The sequence below is a fragment of the Manduca sexta genome, chromosome 10 (assembly GCF_014839805.1).
Source record: "Manduca sexta isolate Smith_Timp_Sample1 chromosome 10, JHU_Msex_v1.0, whole genome shotgun sequence".
Taxonomy (NCBI): domain Eukaryota; kingdom Metazoa; phylum Arthropoda; class Insecta; order Lepidoptera; family Sphingidae; genus Manduca; species Manduca sexta.
Genome location: NC_051124.1, coordinates 6605982 through 6628236, shown reverse-complemented (window position 1 = coordinate 6628236; position 22255 = coordinate 6605982). Strand labels below are relative to the sequence as shown.

Below are 22255 nucleotides of genomic sequence, written 5' to 3'. Positions count from 1 at the left end.
TCGAGACTCGTGAGCGACGCAACGCGCGCGACGGTGCACCGCAGCCCGCGCGGCCACGAGACAAGCTCGCCCCCGCCGCCTGACACCAACACAACAGCTTCAATCAAATTACTTATCGAAACGCATTGTGGCTAAACATTGTCCCCAAACAAACGCTGAATACACTGGGCGGTAGTCTACAAACTCTCCCACGATAAGTTTGACGCTATCGAAACGTTAATCCCGTTTACAAATTGGTCTGAACTGTAAAGGCTCCGTTTTTACAAACTTAACGGTCCCGCTGTTACTGGAACTTAATTTTAAACTTTTTTTTATGTTCCTACGATTATTGTCTTTAAATTTAAAAAGTAAGAGAAGTATTTAACCAAATGAACTGATAGAAAGATACATAGTCAACCAGTCGTCACAGGTCAATTCATCTCAAGGTAATCACGTTCTTAAATACGACTATTCTAGATGTCTGTTTTGTTTTATAATAAAGTACTTTTATAAAATTCGTGTAGTCTTTTTATAGTCATCTAAGTAAAATAATCTACTTATGGTGCGTAGAATAAAATTTAAATCCGTAAATCGCATTATTTTGGAGATATTTTGATCATGATCTATGCTACAGTCCGGAACAACTAGGATGGATCTGCGAACATAATGTTACTTCATTTGTTTTCTTAATTTAGATAAGGGTAAAAGTTATCAGATACTCAAATTGTTATTACGGGAAATCATAAGTCTCCGCATAACATTATTCTTTGCGTACAAGAGATATTAAGAATGTGTCTATTTAGATCTGTGTATGTTGAGCATTGACAATAAACTTTTATTTCACAATGTTGCCTATCAGCATCTTCTAACAGTTTTTTACGAGCGTTGTTATGTCTCAGAACATGTTGAACATTCACTTGTTGCTTTACATTTAATTGCTAATGTGTTTGGCCTATTTACATATTTATTGAAGAAATCAATGTTCAATATTTGTAAAAATATTTTACGTAGATACTATTTTTTATATTATCTATGAATTATTTTTTCGGAAATTTTGCACATTTTTTTCTGAATTAATGAAACATTTATTGATAAATGTCCCTATCTATTCTATCTTAAATCTACCTTTTTCATAAGGACCATAATACGAAAAAGACAGGATTAAGTAAGGTTTCCTAAAACAAAACAAAGTGAAGGCGATATCGACTAATAGACAGGCTTATCACGCCTGCAGCTGCAGTCGTTTCGTACTAACTTTTACGCGTAGTTAAAATAAAAGAGTTTTATTAGAACTTGGGTAAAATACTATTATACACCGGCTCCTTCATCCTATAACAAACAAAAACATAGGCGCATTAGTTGCTCTTCTGACAACATTTTAGCTAAAAACGCTCATATTTTATCGAGAACCCATAGAATTCGGGCTATATAAATTATACTCGTAGGTTTGACTTTATCTTCTTTATGTGCTTATTATTCAATATATCTATAATTATATAATTCGTAAAGTGCATACATCCAAGTAAAACATTACCTTTTCCGTTTCTTATACATATTTCGTCTTCCACTTCTGTACAAGATATTTGGAAGGTACTTCCTCTATTGATTGGTATATGCACTTAACTGATTAATGTCTGCAAATAACCCTAGACCTTTTAATTTTAGAAGGCATTCATTAAGATTTTAAACAAACAAAAAATCTTACAATATTAAAACGAGTGGTAGGTATAATGGCACTACCGCGACTTCGAAATATTAAAAAACAAAACTTAAATTCATGTCAAAAATCTAATCCCATTAAAAGTCAAAACAAACAGATAAAATGGCGAATGCCAAAATGTCAATTTCTATTTTGAAAGATTTACTAAATATTCATCATTAATAAAAGAGTGCACTGAGAAATATTTTCAATCATTTTCGATTACATTTAATATACATTATATTATTTATTAAATAGAAAAATATAAAAAATAGAAAACTTGTAAACAAAAATGCAGTAAGTAAATAATGTCTAAACATGATAATTATTTTCAATATAATAATATAATTCTTGTTAATACCATACTCATTCATGTAATAGGTATAAAGGTGAATAAACTCATACCTATTGCTGGTTTTCTCAAAACATTACGACTACATTATTATTGAAACAACAAATAAAATATAATTTATTGTGTAAAACAACACCTTATGATTTACGTTAGTAGTTACTGAAATCCCTTTTGTTAATGCGGTTTAACACCGCAAAAAGCCTTGGAATACTTAAGTATCGGGCGCATTGGATAATCAAGAAAAACCGCGGGACAAAAACCATGTGTTGCGAAACGTGATTAATTCTCTAAAGAACTTATAGCTACAAATAAAAATATTTATACAAGATTCTTAATTGCATATTGTATAATTTTCATGTGAGTAACGATTGGAATGTCCATTAACTTTACATAACAAAAGCAATCATAGAAAACAAACACTATACAATAATAAATACCTGACCATTTACATTTAGATAACTCGTAAAAGTTTTATGTTTTTAGAAAAGTTGAATCTGCTTGGAGGAAAAATGGCGACTGGAAAAGCCGCTACTCAAAACTGTACTCTACAGGACGAGTTTCACTGTACGTATTAGAACCGTTATATGTTTTAAACTTTACTTACGTATAAATTCATGAAGTTGGCATTAACATTTTAGCTGAGTTTGCATAGATTTTCGTAAATCGTAGCTTTAGAACACCAGCAAGAGCTGTTGTAAAATAATAAAATTAGCGCTACTGAAATTTTAATGACATACAAAAAAAAAGCATAGCTTACACCATTTGGTTTTACTATTACATATTTTGCTGTAGTTTTACTGTTAATTTAAGGGTACTGATACAAAAACGAACCATAGTAACTGTTCAGCAGAATTGGTCCGGTCGTGATAGGCTCCAAGGTCTACTTGGAATCGAGTTGCACCCACTTATTTTCAACCGGTGCCCTCTACCTACATTACCAGGTATCGTATAGCACGGTGACTCACCGCGAAGCCGTCGCGTGACTCACGGCCAGTGAAAAACTCGAATCAGCATCACCAAACCACCATCACGATCCTTTACTTTCGCTGCGTCTCGTAAAACGGAGAATAATTGTTATTGTATATTTTGTATTCATCAGAAGGCATTGTTGTTGAGTTTATTCTATCGTTAAATAAATATCGGTCTGCAGTTCCAGCTACTAATCTACTTGGATTTAAAAACTTAACGAGATGACAAATATATTGTTATCGTCGTAAGTCATCTTTTTGCATAAATATGCGCGGGCTCGTAAAATATTCTTATAGTACTTATTAAACATGTTCTCAATTTCTCGGGTGAAGTAACGGTATCCTTTAAACCCACCCAACAAAATAAATGCAAAATTAATTCTGACGTAGGTAACATACACGACTGAAAAACTTATGGCTCAACATTAATTATATAGATATTTTACGACAAAAACTAAGTAATAAGTAGGTACGTTAAATATTTTATTTAGTTTTGTGTATATTGTTATTGCACTCAACAATCACTTATTTTATTTAATTTCTTATTGTAACGAGTATCCATACCTACTACTTGTAGTGTTGCCCAAATGCAAGAACAAGACGAGACTTAGCCAGTCTTGGTCTTGGTCTTGCGCCAATACACCTGATCTTGGTCTTGGTCTTGGTCTTGCGCTCCCAGTCTTGGTCTTGGTCTTGGTCTTGCAGCAAGAGTCTTGCAAGTCTTGCAATTACCTATTAGTCTATTACTATTTATTAAAGTTTACTTTAAATCTTAGAAAAACGTATTAGAATTGGAACATTGTGAGCTTGAATTAACATAGCCATAGTAAAGATCAAGCAGATTAATAAATAACTGAAGATTTGATAAGAAATTCGAAAAATCAACTGACCTATATGTCGTTTTCCATGGAAGTAACTGTTTCTTAATAAACATTTATGATTTATAAGCTTACATTTGCTAAAACATGTAAAAAACAAATTAATTACAATAACTTGACTGTATTTTAAAGAACAATACTTATCTGTCTAGAAAGAGATTGAACCTTCAACTTATAAGAAATTTAATAAAAGAGTTTTACGATTTATCATTTATTTGAATAAAAATAAAATACAACACTAATCAACAGCTTTATCATTAGGTTATGATACTTTATATCAATTTTTTGACCAAGAATTAATACAAAGTAACCATCTGGCTGACTCATCACTTAACCTATTTCTATGTTTTCTAATTACTAATGATGCTTTAGAAAATAACCTCTCAGCAGGTACTGAAGTTGCAGGTATTGAGAGAAAATCACGGGCCATTTTCGATAAAATCGGATACTCTGTCTCATGCGTCCTCCACCAATCTAAAATGTCTTCCGAGCTGGCAGTTCTTGGTTTTCTCAGGTACTCCTCCAACTCGGATATTTTTTATTCGCTATGTTTATGGTATTAGTCGTAATGCGCATAGGTCCAGTTTTTCATATTCTTTGATACAGTTTTTGCGTCTCATAGAATTCCTAAGCGTACCTACCTATACACCGAGCTGTTACACCTAACTACTCAGTGAAATAGCGCTAAGTCCTAGCTGCAAGACGCAAGAGTCTTGCAGGCTATGTCTTGTTCTTGCTCAAGTCTTGCACGGTCAGTCTTGGTCTTGGTCTTGCTAAAAATACGCGGTCTTGTTCTTGGTCTTGGTCTTGCAAAAACGCAAGAACAAGACCAAGACTGAATTTGGGCAACACTAACTACTTGCCACTCTATTTCAAAAGTATTGAAGAACTAATGGTAGCTGGTCAATTATGGGCATCGGCAATCCTCACAAGGTTCAAAGCTAATGAAGAGAGTAACAAAAACTTTATCAATATCTCATCACTGGTTCCTGAAATTAACGTGATTAAACAGACATGACGCTTTCCTTTCATACATAGCAATTTTAATTTAGTCCATACTGAAAACGATTGTCCTCCTTTTACGTAAAGGTCTCAAGATGAAGAGCCACGTCGCATTTCATTCATGAGCAATGACTCCACGCCTTACACGTCTTTATTAATGAGGATGCGCGCTAGCCAACGGGACTCGATATGTCACTCCGAAGATACCTCCTCGAGATATCTTGGCTCAACATTGTCTCAGCGCAGCGACTTTTATAACAGCTACAGGAGTAGTATACAGTGAGTATTGGTTTTATTGTGAACAAACAGGTTCTAAGAAAACCGAAATAGGGCGTCGCACAATTTTGATCCATTTCCGTTGATCGAAGTTAATGTTACAATTTTGTCGGACTCGGTACTGTCGGAAGACAATGTTTTTTTAATTATTTATTTACAAATAGAAAAGCAAATGTAAGATAAAAAAAACTGTCATCATCCCATTAGATGTAATTTTAAATCAATAGAAATCGGTTTAACTACCTGAGACTAAAGTTAAACGACACTTTCTTGTCGCGACCTAATCTTTGATGGAAGTTGTGATACGTTAAAGAAAATGTAGTATCTGAGGAAAGTTCTGTAATTATAAACAAAACCAAGTTTGAATATGTTTGAATTTAATCAAGCACAAACGAATACTTATCAGTGGCGAAGGGTAAAAATTTTAAAAAGGTAACCCGAGGCATAAAAAACCTTCCTTAGTTAACATTTAGCGGTCAATTTAACAAAAAACCAAAGCTAAGACAAACGTAAATAAATCTAAAAGGGAAGCCGGTAGGAATCGGGTTGTATGGACGCTTCGCCACTGATACTTAACACTAGTAAAGTAATTAAAGTTCAGTTCTAAATAGTTTTCAAAGTAAAGAAATGGCAAATCATGTTAGTTGGTATTTATAAAAAGTTATGATATTAAAATTTAAATTGCATCATTATATTTTTTGCTCGTGCGTAAATTCCTCCGTACTAGCACAAAGAATGACATCAAAATAACTTGAATCAAAGCGATTCGGTGTCATATCAGGAATATTGCTTTTCTAGAAGTTGCGAATAAAAATAGCTTTTGCTACCGATAATAAAGCTATTCTCCAGTCTCCACAATATAACAGCAGGTAGATAGGAGGCTCTACTACTTACTCGCTTTATTTTCTTGAAACCTTTTTCGATCAGTTTTATAAATCTTGGCTCTTATTGTTACAGATATAGTAATGATTTAGGTGGCAACGAAACACTGCTTTTGGATATGGTCCGTGCTCGAAATCGTGAATTAGAAGAATCACCAGATAAATCTTTAAACTTGCCCTCAGATAATATGTCAGACGAGTAAGATAACAAAATATATTTTACTCATTCTGCTCGCCTCCTATTTTTAATAGTCAATCCTAAAGATAAAAAGTGGCTACTAATTTGTGAATAAAAAAAAATACTCTTCAGTTTTATATTTAATTCAATTGCATTATTATATGTTTTGTCGCGACCTGAAACTAGAAAAAGAACATAATCCTTTTTTTTTAAACTACGATTTAGGTATTGCCAGTTGGCACTTAGTACCAAAGATTATGCATAGGTATATGAAATAGCACTCAGTCTAGAAAGTTGTGACGCACACGCATACAAGTGACCAGCATAATGACATTTCTCTATGCAAGGAAATGTGGAACAAAAAAAACTAGCTCTACTAAGAAGTCATGACATAAAATTTTATAATGAGCCTTATGTATATTAACTGAATTTCATACTTGGAATCGTACGTTACAAAGTTCAAAAATAATAAAAGTAAGTATTAAAAAATCTCACGACACTTTCTCCGACGATTCCATTACGCGAATTAACTTTGAAATCAAACTTTCTCACCGTTATCTTAGTATCTGTATATCTACAAATAACGTTGTAGCAACATTATTACAATTCTAATTATTGGTGTAATTATTTTTCATCTATCAATTTCGCATTATATTCAGGTAAAAAAAGGGATATGATATAAAACCTGTTTCTAGATAAATAATCAGCTTAGTTCTTGAACTGAATTTCCTCAGGCCTTATGTAACGCAGATTATATTCTTTTACATGAAAAGAATATCGGAGCCAAATAATATAACCATAGACTACTACTATAATACGGAAAAATATAACCACGCCTGTCTTTCCTTAATACATGAAAAATAAAATGTTTTTTAATTATTTGTAATAAGGTACACCAACGGCATTACATATTACATTAATCAATATTTAAAAAAAGCAATAAGGTACAATTTTTATTTTGATTTAAAATATAAACGGCCGACTTGAGTAATAGCGCCCTATACAAAAGACCTTTTTCGTGAACCAGACTGTACTAGTTTTAAAGTAAATCTTGAGTAATTATGTCTAATCATTAAAAAATGCGTACTAGAAAAATATTTAAGGCCTTTGGTAAATGCAACTCAATTTCGCTCTCAAGTGCAATATCAGGTGAGATGTTGCCAAACTAAGATCGGTATTTTAAGAGAGTCCCTATTAAATAAATCCATAATAGTGTGATCTCAAATGATATTTTAAGTTTAAGAGTATATGACAGATTTTGACAACTGACTTTTGTTTACGTAACTGTTCCTACTTTGAGAAAAAGCTCTTAAATGGCATCTTAAGCTCGATTCCTTAAATAGTTCAATATATTAAATGTCTACTTGAAATTTTACTTAAATGTGAGAATTATTTACTAATACGACCCTAAAAAAAGCAAAGTTTAAAAACAAGATGGTTATTACTTTAAAATGAAATGAAAATAACTGTTCCCTTACAAATATTATATACATCGTTTATGATATTAAGTGACAATGATTCTAATGGTTATTAAACCATTCTTCAGCCAGTCCAGCGACGCGTGCATCCACGGTCTCAGCTTACGAATGACGGAACGAAGCGTATCCAGGTCCCGTGTATCTCGGATATCGACCCGACGGGATATGGACATACCATCTATACTAGCATTCACCACTACCACACCAGCACCTGTAAGGAGTATGCATACTGCTCTAATTATTATTTATTACATGCTACACTGACTCGCGTTCGGCTTAAAGACTGTTGAACACTGTTTTAAAAATTGAATTTTGAAACCGGAATCAATGAGATGGAAACATATTGTATTTCTCAGTATTTCTTGTCGGCGACTCTTTTATAAACTGTACGAAAGCATTACTATTTACATATTTAAGATGAACAATGAATGATAGAGATGACATATAGAGATTGTTTGTTCCCGGAGTTTTAATTACAAATAGGGTGCTATACATAATGCACACTACGATTTTAACAAACTATGATATGCGTTCATTTCAGACACAGATAGAAATCCCAGCCTTCCATAAGATGAATACGCCTCAACGTGAGGAGATTCCTCGATGGTCCATTCGTCGATCCGTGTGTCCCGTTTGTTCTCAGAAATGGAAAGATCGAAGCTCTATTAGAAATGTTAAGAATTCTGGTACGCAGTAGACAGCTATTAAGGCTCTTTCACAGTGTATTTGGTTATATAAATTTCTGAAACACTATTTTTATTACTAATAAATATTAGAATTGCTTAGCTCGTTGGCGTAGTTGCATAAATACATGTGCGGTATGACACCGCTCTAAGGTCTCGGGTCCGAATCGTGCAGATATTGAGTTTTCTGCTCTATCAATACAGAGTCTGGATACTGTGCCCGATATAGCGATAGGTTCGCCCTATCACATCATGGGACGGAATAAACAAGCGAAAAATAGACTATACCTCTTGCTACTCCTTTGGGGCAGCGGGTGTGATGTGTGTTTGTTTTGTATAGAGTATGAATTCTACATTACGGCCGATGTAATCTAGTTATGTAAATAATATTTCTTATTAAAATCCACTTATTTTCAGCTTGTTCGCATACTTTTAAATTTCTTTCGATATTCTAATAGTATTTTTGATGGTTACAATAAAACACAGCCTAAACACTTAGGCTAGGTAAAAGAAAACGCAAAAATATTAGGTCAATATAACGTTTTTTTCACATTATATCCAGGCTTGAAAAAGAATTCTTCGGTGGAGTTGCCCACAATAACAGCCCCGGCTAGATTAAAGACGTCAATCACATTGGCATAGTGAGTAGATTTATCATTGTTCTATTTACGTCCCTTGGTGTCTTCGGCAGACAAAATGTAGTTTACATCGATAACAACTATTATTACCTACATTGTCTGCAAATATGACGTTCAATAAGTATACGCCAGTTGATTGGCTATAGTAAACCTAAACGCGTGCTACAATAAACTCTTAAGTTAAGAATAAAATTGCAGAATTAAAACTTTAAAAATACTGGCATGCTGTTTTCTATAATAGTTGTACTTGTAAGTACGTAAGTACTTAATAATAATAACCCACCAGATTGCCATGGATGCCTTTCAACAAAAAATACTTTATTTAATCCCATAGTTTTGTTGTTTTTAGTTCTCATTTCCAATGTTAGGTATGATAATATTTATGTGATAAACCTTACATACATTTTTATGGAGTTAGGCAGTAAAAAAGAAAAAGAAAGATGTATATATCTAATCTTAGTAAAAATTAAGGGAAGAACACGTCGCGTTGTCTTCGACTATGCAGCATCTCTCATCGTTTGCAGCGTACCTCGTCCTGCCCTCGCTGTGGTTGACGAAGAAGCGGGTATGGGCCACGGTTCAATGCGCAACACAAGTACAGCTTGGCAACTGACACGTGCACGTCGTCTGCGCATGCCTAAACCACAGATGCCGCCCCCCGAAGCTACTGCACCGCCTAGTTCCACAGCGCCCTTAGCCCGCAAAGATCTGGACGTCCGCGTAAATAAGTTTCTGAATGATGAAGGCTTTACAAAATATTTGTATTGATATATTTAATGAATCTAAAATCGAATGCAAAGATGATTTTCATAATAAATCACTCACTATACATATGCTAAGTTGACCTTTTTTTAATAAAGAATGGCACAACGAGCCAACCATAGCTATCCAAAAATAACAGGCACTAGCAGGTACTTACCTCCCGGATCTTTGACTTGGAAAGCACTACGGACATGAATGAGTATTTATAAATTATTTTATTAGAGTCCAATATGTACGTTACATAGACTGTTCCTTCAAACAAAAAAAAAACGATGCTCTTATTTGCTGTCATAAATAGACAATACAGGTACAATGCCATTAATCGCATAATATTATCTACACTGGAAAAAGTGTAACCCCCTTATTCATAAACGTTTTTTATCTAAGGACGGAGTAAAGCTGTGATAACAAGCCCGTTTCTCAGTGCCCAACGGCACTGAGAAATAGACATAGGCCCGTTGTGATTGGTTATTATTGTTGTATTTCAATATTAGCCAATCACAACGGCCCTACGTCTACGCACTGCGACGACTGCCATGCCGTCAGCACTGAGAAACAGACTTGTTATCACAGCCTTACTCGGTCGTTAGATAAAAAACGTTTATGAATAAGGGGGTAAGAGTTTTGGACAAATTATGTTAACAAAAATCTCCCCCACACAAAAGAAAAGTATTACGTATCCACCCTATCAGGAAATCGAACGCAGCGCCTCTCAAGTCCCAATCCATAGTTATTTATTGGATATGTGATATAAGGATGTCAGTTTTGTAGTTCACGCCGCATTATTTATAAAACTGGTTTCGAATTCCATTGCAATATTGCAATTCACGCGGACAGCGGAATTGAACATTCTCTTTTGAACATTCAGCCAGAGTGCAAAAAACCCGGACCTAAATGTCAAAATGTAACGTCAAAACTGAAATGTCAATGTCACTGTCAATCACTGATAAACATTATCATATAACATATAAAATCAACAGTTAAAATTGTTAAAAATACCTTATAATTATTAATTCTCATCAAAAACAATGTCGATTTTACCGTACACAAAAACTTTGTTTTCTGCAATCAAATGTTACGCACAGAATGGCCCTAACAAAGTTACTGTTAGAAGTTTGATGTCGAAGCAGTTGGTTTACAGTGAATTTGGAGATCCACTGCATGTAGTAAAATTCAGGGAATGCGAAGTACCTCCAATAGGCAGTCAAGAGGTGCTAGTCCGCATGCTCGCTGCACCGGTCAACCCAGCCGACATAAATACCATTCAAGGTACATTAGTTTTAGTACACCTTCTTTTACAGAAAGAATCTTATTATGTTTTCAATAACATTCCGCTGATTATTTTATGTTGAAATCAAGATTTCTTACAAAGGTATTACAAATTTTTTTTCATAGTGTATTTATTAGCACACATGAATTGTTAATTGATGATGTTTTGTATTGTTTTAGGCAAGTATCCAGTGAAAGTTAATTTGCCCTGTATACCAGGCAATGAGGGTGTGGGTGTTGTTGAAGAGATAGGTGAAGATGTTATGGGAATTTGTCCAGGAAACAAAGTTATTATTACAAAACCAGTTCAAGGCACTTGGAGGAACATTGCTACCTTTAACAAAGATGTGTTAAAAGTTGTCCCTGATAACTTGGGTCTTGTAGAAGCAGCAACGCTTACTGTAAACCCCTGTACTGCATACAGAATGCTATCTGATTTTAAGTCCGTAAAAGATGGATTAGTGGTAATACAAAACGGTGCAAACAGTGCTTGTGGACAAAATGTCATACAAATCTGCAAAGCTTGGGGTGTCAAAAATATTAATATTGTAAGAAACAGACCTGAAATTAGTGATTTAAAGAAGTACTTAGAATGTTTGGGGGCTACATACGTACTGACTGAAGAAGAATTACGCTCAACAACAATCTTTAAAGACAAGAAGATTAATCGGCCCTCTCTGGCATTAAACTGCGTAGGGGGTAAAAGTTCATTGGAAATGTTACGACATTTACAACATTCAGGCTCAATGGTTACATATGGTGGAATGTCAAGAGATCCAGTCACAATACCTACATCATCATTTATTTTTAAAAATCTGTCATTCTTTGGATTCTGGATGACAGCTTGGAATGAAAAAGCAAATGCTGCTGACAAAGACAAAATGATGTCAGAAATAATAGCTTTAATGTGTGATGGAAAACTGCAAGGTCCAGTGCATAAGATGGTGAAATTTGATAACTATAAAGATGCATTAGCAAATGCACTTACTGCAAAAGGCTTTACTGGATGTAAATATATCCTAGATTTTAGTTGTTAATTTGTAATATAAACTTTGTTATTTTGTAGTTATAATATAATATTGAATAAAAATATATTTAATCCCAAAATATTTTTTTATAGTTCTTTTATGGTGTATATTTATTACTGAAATGTGCCAATCATAAATTTACACAATTGTTTACTTTAAAACACAAAGTAATTTAGGATAACAAAATCAATGTTTAGTAAAAAGTTACTTATCACTAAAAATGAAAAAGCATAAAGCTTAATGTTTTATTTTTGATAATGACTACATACTAATACCTCCTTTCCAAAACACCATTTTCATGAAATAGTTACTTATCATTGAAATATAGTACTTTATTTATATTACAGGAAAAAATCTATGTCTACCTTCTTTACCAACTATACCTGGTGATGAAGGTGTGGGAGAAGTATTAGAAGTAGGAAGACATGTATGCACAGTGGAGCCTGGTGACAGAGTAGTACTTGCTTCAAGATTGCTTGGCACTTGGAGATACTATGGAATATACCATGAAAGAGATGTCCATGTGATCTCACCTAATTTAGCATTACCAGAGGCTTCGATGCTCACCATTGCGCCCTGTATGGCGTACAGAATGATAAAAGACTTCAGGCACATGCTCCCTGGTGAAACTATCATACAAAATGCTGCTAATAGCCCTTGTGGACAGTGTGTTATACAATTATGTAAGGCTTGGGGTATTAATACTTTCAATATAGTGGCTAATCACTGTGGCTATGAAAGTGTAAAAGAATATCTGATGAAAATTGGAGCAACTGCTGTTTATACGTTAGAGGAGGCTGAAGAGTTAACTTGTTTCGATACATCGTTAACCAGGCCTGTCCTGGCTCTAAATTGTTTGGGAGGAAGGTTTGAAGATGTTGTGCTGAAATTACTGGAGCGTAATGGAGTTATGGTATATTATGGATGTGGGTTTGATGTGCCTATGGTGAAACAATTTTTACGTTGTGATGCTACATTTTATAAATTTCATTTATGCGATTGGGATTCACGAGCATCGTGTGTTGAAAAAGATATCATGTTCAATGAAATTGTGAAATTAATGGTAGTTGGAAAATTCAAAGCCCCAGTTTATGAGCCTGTAGAACTCAAAAATTACGTCTACGCTTTTAGAAATACTGTTCATTGTGAAGCATTTTCAAGAGTCAATTTTGTATTTGATTTTACATTACCCTAAACGTTACATACAATTTTTTGTACAATTTATATTTTATCATCTCCGGAATAATCTTCACGATTGTAACACGTTTATGAAATTCAGTATTGAACCGTGAACGCACCTATATCAACGTAAACCTAATTGCCAGTAGAAAAAATAAAATGTCAAAAATACTAACGCAAACACAAATCAGCTGATCCAAATGTTATTGTATTTTATGAGTAAACATTTTCAAACATAAATGAGAGAAAAATGAATCACTAATAATTCAGTAACTCAAAATAAGTGGAATAAATTACTGAGTTTCTTTTAAAAACTCGTGGTAAGGAAAGTGTTAATACGGTATTACTACAAACTACAAAGTTATTGATCCACCAAATGAATATAATATGCCTTATTGCAGAAAATGGATAAAGAAACTTACGAAACCTATGAATTCTTGCCCTCAAACAACGTTGCATCTGAATCTGACCAATTCTTCGTGGTACAAGATGACGGTACTTTTCTTAGTGAGTATTTACTTAAACTTATTTTTATTCTGACTAATATTCAGTTTTTAAGCATTATAAATCCACACTTGTATTCTATATATCCTTACATATTATAAAACAAAGACCCCCGCCGCGTGTGTCGGTCTACCTGAACCCGAAAATTACTATGAAATTTGATAAGCAAATAGTTTGAAACTCCGAAAAGGACACAGGCTACTTTATATCCCGGAAACACTCTAACGCGGCTAAGCCACAGGCAAAAGCTAGTAAAAGATAATGTCAATGTTCATCAAAACACATTAGATAACTGCCTGTTTCTTTACACTGTAGATAATTTACACACAAATTCTTACATTTTTTGCTGTAATTTAATGTTGTACTATTTCAGTAACCAAACAAATACAATATGTGAACCAAGAACCTGAAAATAAAGAACTATCTGTGAATACAGTCCCTGTGTATGATGCGCAGCCTCAGCAGTATTATGTGAATGTTAACAACTCTACTGAACTCATCATTCCAGGTAATTTGACTGTCCCATTTATGTAACAAGCTATGACTAGCTATAGAAATATACATGCCTATAATAATATTATACAGAGGAAAAGTTTGTAGGGGCTAATGTCTGGTACTATTGACCTGATTTTGAATTCTTTTCTAATAGGAAGCTACATTACTCCCTAGTGCTATTGACAATTTTTTACCCTTGGACAATATTTATCCTGGAAAATGTTCTCATGTAGGTGAAGCTGCAGGCATGAGTTAGTGTAATATATTCATCTAGTATGATTGGATATTATAGCATTGATTTTCTCTATACCATTTACTTACGAGATATAGTTTCTTTTCATAATTTCAACAAGGACATATATAACTTTCAGAGTTAGTAATACCTAACGGGAATAGTAATTTGTTCACCAACAATTACCTGTTGCAAACAGAAGGCATTACAACTACAGCAACGACTGAACAGGTGGGTAAGCATTACAATATCACTATCATTTAATTAGACCAGTATCCAAGCAATATATTATAATACCCTTCATTATGTATTCCAGGTAGTAAATGTAACGGATGAATACAAAGAGACCAGCACAGAAATTGCTTCAGAGTCTAACAATAAATCAACAAATAACTGTACTGAGGTATAATTGCATTGGTAATTTCTTATACATTTCGGTAAAAATTAGTTGTTTTAATTTTTATTTTTTATTTTTTAGATAACTTTAAGTGATGAACAGTATCAAACATTAGAACAGAAGGGCTGGATTCTACTGGAATCAAATGATAAAATATTTGTTTTAAATACATTGGGACTACATGATATCACAACCAATGATAGTATGTATAAATTTCAATATATGTGGTTATAGTGAAACTAAGTCATGCTGAAAATGTTTCCCTTTTCAGAATTAATACACAAATTGAAAAGCGAAATTCAGAATAATGCCGATATTGATATGGAGTCTGGGTATATTCTTGTTATATTTTTGGTCATATATTTTTTAGTATTCACAATTAATAATATTATTCTATAACAGATTGGTCAAGGGTGATGTTATTCCGAATGCTACCCAAGATTCATCAACAAAACATACTACTGTCGAATTTGTTGTCGCTAATGACGAGGTCTCTCAAAATGGACAGGATATCCAAAATGTCTGCTTCGTAGTTGGGGATAAAGAAGGTGAGCCAATTTTAAATTATTAATGAACATGTAAAAAAGTCTTATAAAATATTTACCTCAATTAAAATTTTATAAAGAAAAGATCATGACATCTACAAAAAAATAAACTGGCTATTCTTATATAACTAAAATTGTATAGTAATCGTTTTTAGAGTTCATTACTGAAACAATGTTTTATTTAAAATTTTACGTAAGGGTATATAATTATGTGAATGTTCTAAGTTTATTTGTTTACAATTGTTAGGAATTACAGATGATGGACCAATCGATGAGGGATTTGACTATAAAAAAGAGGCCCAGTCAGCAAATGCCGCCATTCAAGACGAGACTATAGAAGTTTTCAGAGAACAGGATAGTAATTCCATAAAAATTAAAACTAAATTTGTTTTCCCAAGTAAGTATCTGAATTATAAGACCTGGACAGTATTTCTACAACAGTACTACTAGAATTACCTTGCGAAAGTGTGAGAAGGTTTTTTTTTGGTATTTCTGTAAATAGACCTACTTTTAATTTCAAGGTACTACTATATCCACCATTATTGAGTAAATACTCATATTGCAAATCTTCAAGTATGCAAAATCTGTGAGTGCGAGGCAAGAGGATTGGTTTAAAAAAAATATATTGTATTTCTGTACGAATTTTATTTTAAATATTTCCTACAATTTGAAATAGAGTACAGAAAGTACTCGTCGATTGACTCCAGCTATGATTAAGCCTGATGAGCGCGAATTATAATTGACTTTAAAATATTATCAAATTAAAGCTGCCGATTCTTCTAATTTATTATGTGACATTATTCTAGATATTCCAAATAAAATAATATTGGGGAAAACTGCTAATGGTAAAAGAATCGTGGCGAAAGTGGTCAAGAAAAATAAACCCCTCACAGTATATGAGAAAATAATGAACAATAAGCAATATAGTAAGTACATTTTTATTAAAATATATAAAGGTAGGTTCTTAAATTATGCAAGTTATATGTATTAAAAACATTTTATTGAGTAGGTAGGTAAATAATTTAGTGGCTAGTCTGCTAAAACAAACTCAATTCCTATCCTGAACTGTTTAGGTTTGCTTTTCAAACGAAAACACTTACAAGTTTTTGTATTTCAAGATATCACTGGTTTATTTTATTATTGCTATATTTTGAATGTTCACTTTAATTTGCAGATGGCTCAGACCTCAGTGAATCACAATTTTTAGCATTAGTCCACCAGGCATTACGCTCATATTCTAATACTTTTTATGCTGAAGACGCGGTGGCAGCGAACGCGGTTATTTTTCAGTTACTTAAACTACCCGCTCTGAGGCAATCTATTATTGATCAGAAAATTATTCTGACGAAGGTAACTTGGTATTATTTGTTATCTTGGATGAGAATTACATTTGTAAGTTTTATTTAAAAAGTCACTTACGTCAGAAGCTGTAAATTCCGAAGAATGAGGACGACTGTCATTGTAATCACTAATCACAGAACTAAGTCGTTACTTATTTAAATAATAATAAAATAAACCTTGAAAAAATCGTCATGGGCTCAACCTTAATTTGTAAATGTCTGAAAGTAGGAGATCTAATAATTCGTGTTTGAAATAATTTCGCAGATAAGAAGTACTAAAGACCAAACTGGAAAAATAATTAAAAGTAAAATATCACTTATTACCGGCAAAGTTAATTTATCAAATAATAAAGAAGAATGTTTTACACACATACCCAATTTATTACACAATTTACTGTTGAAAAAAGGTAAACATTTTTTTATCAATTCATTTCACGCAATAATCTAACATTATTACAGTACAGAATTTAAATTTAAATATTTCAGATGTAACAAACCCGAAACTACCCGATAAAACTAATGCTGACAATGATGTTATAGAAAATGATCTTACTATTTATCATATACATGTATCAGAGGTAGTTTGTGAGGACAATGTTGTGCGAGTTCACATTAATTTAGCCAAACGACGTAAGTATCCATCTCAAAAAAATGTTCAATGTTTTACTCATTCAACTACTACTAAGCAGCCGCCGCGCCGGTAGCCCATTGAGAACGACTTTAAAGAGCATGAAATAGTGTAATTTTGTTTATTCTCTTTTTGACATATTATATTAATTATAATTGATATTTTTAATGATTTTTTATTGTTCTTTAAAAGAAAGCCTCAATGAAGTTTTTATATTTCCAGAATTTGCTGTAGATTCTGTTCTAAGGAAAGCACAAACAACATACGCGTGTGGTGCTTGCGCCACAATGTTCACAACATTAGAAGACATTAAACAACATCAAGAGGTATACGATTATAAAATTCTTGTTACAAAAAATATCTACCCATAACTATTTTCCATTTTAGTAAGGGTTTTTTATCTAACTCCAACCAAGTCGTGAAAAACACTCCACCGCACATTTATTGTGTTCGCATTTTTAAATTCAAATGAATTAAAATTAATATATATGTTTTTTTAATCACCTTCCAGGGTCAATGTATGGAAACTGAAGGTAATCTTACAATAGACATAGACATTCTCAATAAAAATAAGGAAACTTACTCAGTGATCAAAAATGGGAAAGAAAAATTATACAGTTGTTTGCAATGTGATGTGAGTGTAATACTTTATTCCTATACTATGTGTTTCTATATGATTCCTTATAAGTATATGGTTTTTAAAAATATGTAGGTAAATATAGACTGAACAAAAAAAATAGAAAATCCGCTTTGGGGCTCCACTTTCGCTTTTTAATTTATAGTTCATTGTCGGTACAAAAAAATTGTTGCATATTTCACTACAATATAACGATTTTTTTTTTATATTACCGTTTAGAAATATAAATGAATTATAAGTCACTAACCTTTACATTTCAGAGGTTTTATATTGTTATAACATTTTTTTAAATACATTGTAGTTCTTTTGGCAGTATACAGGTGTCCCAGAAAGTAGTGTCAAGCGGAGGTCCAGAGATAGAGCACCCCTTGGGGTATCCGAATCACCCCATATATGTTCCGCGATTTTTCCTCGTTTACGAGTTATGAATATTTTTCTGAATTTTTGAGAATTCTTGATTTGAATGATTAAATGTTTCTTTTTTAAAAAAAGTAGAAGATTTATTCCAGATTTTTTTATTGAAACTAAATTTTGATTGGTTGATCTACCTTAGCACCACGAAGTCACCTGTTTAGGTTTTTAAATTTAAGTCATAATTCATAGATCTTAAGTTTTTCATTTTACACCATTTTCATTAAAGTTACGAAGCTGATTGTTTTTGGCAAAAAAGTACAACTAATCAAAATTTAGTTGCAATAAAAAAATCTCGCATAAGTCTTCTACTTTTTTAAAAAGAAATAATTTAATCGTTCACATCCAAAATTTTCAAAAATTCTGAAAAGTATTCAAACTCGAAAACTATGAAAAATCGCGGAACATACATGAGGGTGATTCGGATACCCCAAGGGATGCTCTATCTCTGGACCTCCGCTTGACACTACTTATTGGGACACCCTGTATACATAAATATACAAAATTTTGTCTGCCCACATCTTGCCCTAGATAACTTTGCACAATATCTGCATGTTGTTGAAATATGTTAAATTTTGTTCTGATCAATAAAAATATTTTAAATACTCTGTTCAATTTCAGGCGAGGTTCGCAAAAGTAAGTCACTGCCAGAAACATGTAAAAACTCATTTCGTTCCTACAATCCCTTCAAAATCAGACGGTGACAAAGGGAATACCGAGCAAATGGAGGTCGGGAAGGAAAAGGAAGTGTACAAATGTAAAATGTGTCCAGCTACGTTTTATCACCCATCAACTCTGTCAAGGCATATAGTCACACGACATATTAAATTAAAAGCAAATTAAATGTTCTCGGTATATGAATTGTTTTTATTTACAAAAATCATTCTTGAATATTTTTCAAACAGAAAGATTGGTTTGAAGTTACTTTTCTTTGGAGTATGTGTAGGTCAAATGCTCTTCTGACACTGGCGGATTTATAGCGGAGCTACGAGCGACGCAGCGAATTCCGAATGCGCCACATCTTCATTCATCGACTCTACGTACATTCTCGTACAACCTAAGATGTTTTTATTACATAGATACGTTGTCCGAGCTCAATACTGACAAGACGAAAGCAAGGCAATTGCCAGACTTGACGTCCAATGAGCGTGCGGCTCTAACGTTGTTACTTAACTCTCAATGTAGGTATATATATCCTTTTCCAGCGAATGTATTCTGCATCTTTTTATTCCTTCTTCGAGCCAATTTGTAATTATATGTACAGGTACGTGACTATAGCAAATAATGCGCCGTTTTTATGTGCCATTTTGTTGGTGTATGACGCGTCTATTTGTAAAACGTCATTGCGTACAACCCTTTTCTTCAATTAAATTATATTTTCATAAGTGTGTATTTGCGTCGTAAGTATAATTGTATTAGATGCAATTACTCGTAAAATGTAGGTCGATATTCTTACGTAGGAACAAATATTCACTTGTTTGCAAAATCATTAAATGATTTTCCCGAATTCTTTGCAGTAAGTACCTGCTTCTACGTAGGTTTTCGGCATCTTCTGCTTATAATGTTTCCTTGTTGGAATCCATTCTGACTGTCCAAAATGATTTGGAAGCTCACATATTGTTCAAAGCACGTCCCCTACAAAATCGTCGCGCCTCCGCTCCACTCGCATTCGTCCAATGTGGTAAGTCTCTAATGACTGGGTGTAATTGCGAATTGCTGATGAGCTATACGCACGCATGCTAATTTATTCGCATACGGCTAGTGAACTACGCAAATTTTAAAGTGACAAATCGTAAAAGTGTACGTTCGGGACATACGCCTTCCGCAAGCAAAAAGGCATGAACAATTATTGCAGTTGTGCGGAGCATTACTCGCGCCTTCGCTATATTTCGACGTAATCTTTGATATCTTGACAGAGTTTTTTATTATGTTATCACTTTCTATATAATAATGTTTAGTATTCAAAATATGTCTTCGGAAAATATGCTATCTAAACCATCTAATATATTATTTCCACTAGCATCTAAATCATTATTTAAATCTGGATTTGTACCTGAAAAATAGCATTAAAAAATTAAGGATATGTCATAAACCTATAAAATGTAAATATAATACAGTAAAGTAAACAAAGTAAAGTAAACATAAAGTATTATGAATATAATATTCTGCTAAAAAAGGATAAAACACAAAATATAAAAATTACATTATTTTTATTGATTATATCACAGTCATTCACCTAAAGATTAAGTTATAACACACTCACTTGACAAATTGATAGCTTTTATCACAGTAAAATCTTCTTCTTGCACAACTTCATATCCCTCGCACATGTCTTTTTTTTCTGCATCATCATTCAAAACAGCTGAGCTGTATATGGCATATATATTATTTAATGTTATGTTTAAATAATGCTTTTTGAAGGCACTTCCTGTAATCAATATTGTTGGCTTTGACAATATTAGCACACAATATTGTGATACAATATAAGGTGAGAACTGTGACCATGCATCCCTGTGTAGTGTGCATTTTATTGAGCCTGAAAATATAATCACACATATATTGAGCGTCATAAAAGAAATCTATAGTTTCTTTTAATTTGTCCTTAAAATTCATTAAAAAATATATACTATAAAATGTAATAAACAAAATGTATTTATAACCAAGCATTTGTAACAAAAGGTTTGTTTTCAAAAACTCAAACACTTTTAATATATTTATCATACATACTAACCACTTGCATCTCTAAGTATAATTAGGGGGTCTATAGCAGATCTATCAACAGCTTCAACAAATGCAGTAATTGTTTGAGCTTTCCTCCTTTTCAAAATTCCACTAATAGCCTGTTGTTTAATACTTTTAATTGTATCTATATTGCATAAATTCCATCTTTTTACATCAATTAATAATCTGGTCCATAGTGGTGATTCAAATATATGTTTTTGTAGATTATGTTGTGAGAAATCTATATCCTAGAAAATAAAACAGGACAATGAGATAATGCTAATGTGTACTCCAATTTTTTTTTATTAATTTTATGTCCTGATTCTCATAAATTCAAAACTATTTACATACCTGAGATAGCAGTTCCATATGACCAATGCTGTGGTCTTCAGGTTCCTCCATACTACCATTTAGTATACCAGCAGGACCAGGAAATTTCCTTTTAGTTTTGTGATCAAAATATGAATTAATTATTTTTCTTTTGATATGCTTTGGGGATATTGCTTGTTCCCTTAAAACATTATTTGTGGGTGGCTTAAAACTCTCATTTACAGTTACTAACTTGTTTGAATTAGATTCAACTGGATTATCTGGTTTCTTTATATGACTTGTTACATTCTCTTTTTGTGAATATTTCTCCTCTGGTAGCACTTCGGGGATCTCAAACTGAGAAAGGACCTGAAATATAAGATGTTTACATTTTTTTTATTATTTAACTGCATTTTAATAAAAAACTATAAGTACTTATTTTTTATAAATTTACCTGATCAAAATCATCTGATTCAAACATTTTCAAAAAACAGCGTTAACATTTCTTTGCAATTTCACCAAGATTCATTCTAGGCCAACTTTAACAACGTGATGGTTAAATTCAACGAGCTTGAAAGTAAAAACTGTGAAGAAAAGACTGAATAAACAAAACCAATTATTGTTTTAGCCTTTAGTTAAAATACTTATTTTATTTTGTATGTTGAAAAAAAAATATTAAATTTGACAATTCACATTAAATGCAGAGACTAATAAATAAATAGATATGTAGCCATAGGTTTTGATAATTGACATTTGAATTTTGATTGGTCCGTAAATTTGACATTC

At 32.8% G+C, this 22255-nt stretch overlaps 4 protein-coding genes across 9 annotated transcripts; 3 read left to right on the top strand and 1 right to left on the bottom strand.

Moving 5' to 3' along the window:
- The first annotated feature begins 1935 nt into the window (after positions 1-1935).
- Positions 1936-9851, top strand: LOC115455884. 4 transcript variants are annotated; one of them, XM_030184670.2, is made up of 9 exons: positions 1936-1975; positions 2514-2594; positions 4264-4390; positions 4966-5157; positions 6112-6234; positions 7760-7904; positions 8233-8377; positions 8937-9015; positions 9537-9851. In XM_030184670.2, the coding sequence occupies exons 2-9, from the start codon at positions 2540-2542 to the stop codon at positions 9778-9780; spliced, it is 1110 nt and encodes a 369-aa protein (XP_030040530.1). In that variant the 5' UTR covers positions 1936-1975; positions 2514-2539; the 3' UTR covers positions 9781-9851. The 4 variants fall into 4 exon arrangements, with proteins under 4 accessions (XP_030040530.1, XP_030040529.1, XP_030040528.1 ...); XM_030184669.2 differs by having other exon boundaries at positions 2500-2594; positions 4267-4390; XM_030184668.2 differs by having other exon boundaries at positions 2500-2594.
- An 841-nt stretch (positions 9852-10692) lies between these two features.
- On the top strand, positions 10693-13291 carry LOC115455812 (enoyl-[acyl-carrier-protein] reductase, mitochondrial). The gene is given in 3 exon segments (XM_030184541.2): positions 10693-11043; positions 11224-12051; positions 12419-13291. Coding segments are annotated over 3 exon segments (1917 nt in total). The 5' UTR covers positions 10693-10802; the 3' UTR covers positions 13267-13291.
- A 122-nt stretch (positions 13292-13413) lies between these two features.
- LOC115455809 lies at positions 13414-19296 on the top strand. Of its 3 annotated transcripts, none has more exons than XM_030184537.2 (16): positions 13414-13570; positions 13652-13757; positions 14128-14262; positions 14621-14712; positions 14798-14884; positions 14960-15080; positions 15150-15210; positions 15281-15426; positions 15671-15820; positions 16230-16349; positions 16598-16773; positions 17029-17170; positions 17250-17393; positions 17614-17717; positions 17903-18025; positions 19061-19296. In XM_030184537.2, exons 2-16 carry the CDS (start codon positions 13655-13657, stop codon positions 19280-19282), a joined length of 1926 nt encoding a protein of 641 aa, XP_030040397.1. In that variant the 5' UTR covers positions 13414-13570; positions 13652-13654; the 3' UTR covers positions 19283-19296. The 3 variants fall into 3 exon arrangements, with proteins under 3 accessions (XP_030040397.1, XP_037293006.1, XP_030040398.1); XM_037437109.1 differs by having other exon boundaries at positions 13420-13575; XM_030184538.1 differs by having other exon boundaries at positions 13432-13570; positions 15680-15820.
- Positions 19279-22255, bottom strand: LOC115455810. The gene is made up of 5 exons (XM_030184539.2): positions 21924-22255; positions 21512-21838; positions 21171-21408; positions 20703-20975; positions 19279-20492 (listed from the first exon to the last, which is right to left on the bottom strand). Exons 1-5 carry the CDS (start codon positions 21948-21950, stop codon positions 20401-20403), a joined length of 957 nt encoding a protein of 318 aa, XP_030040399.1. The 5' UTR covers positions 21951-22255; the 3' UTR covers positions 19279-20400.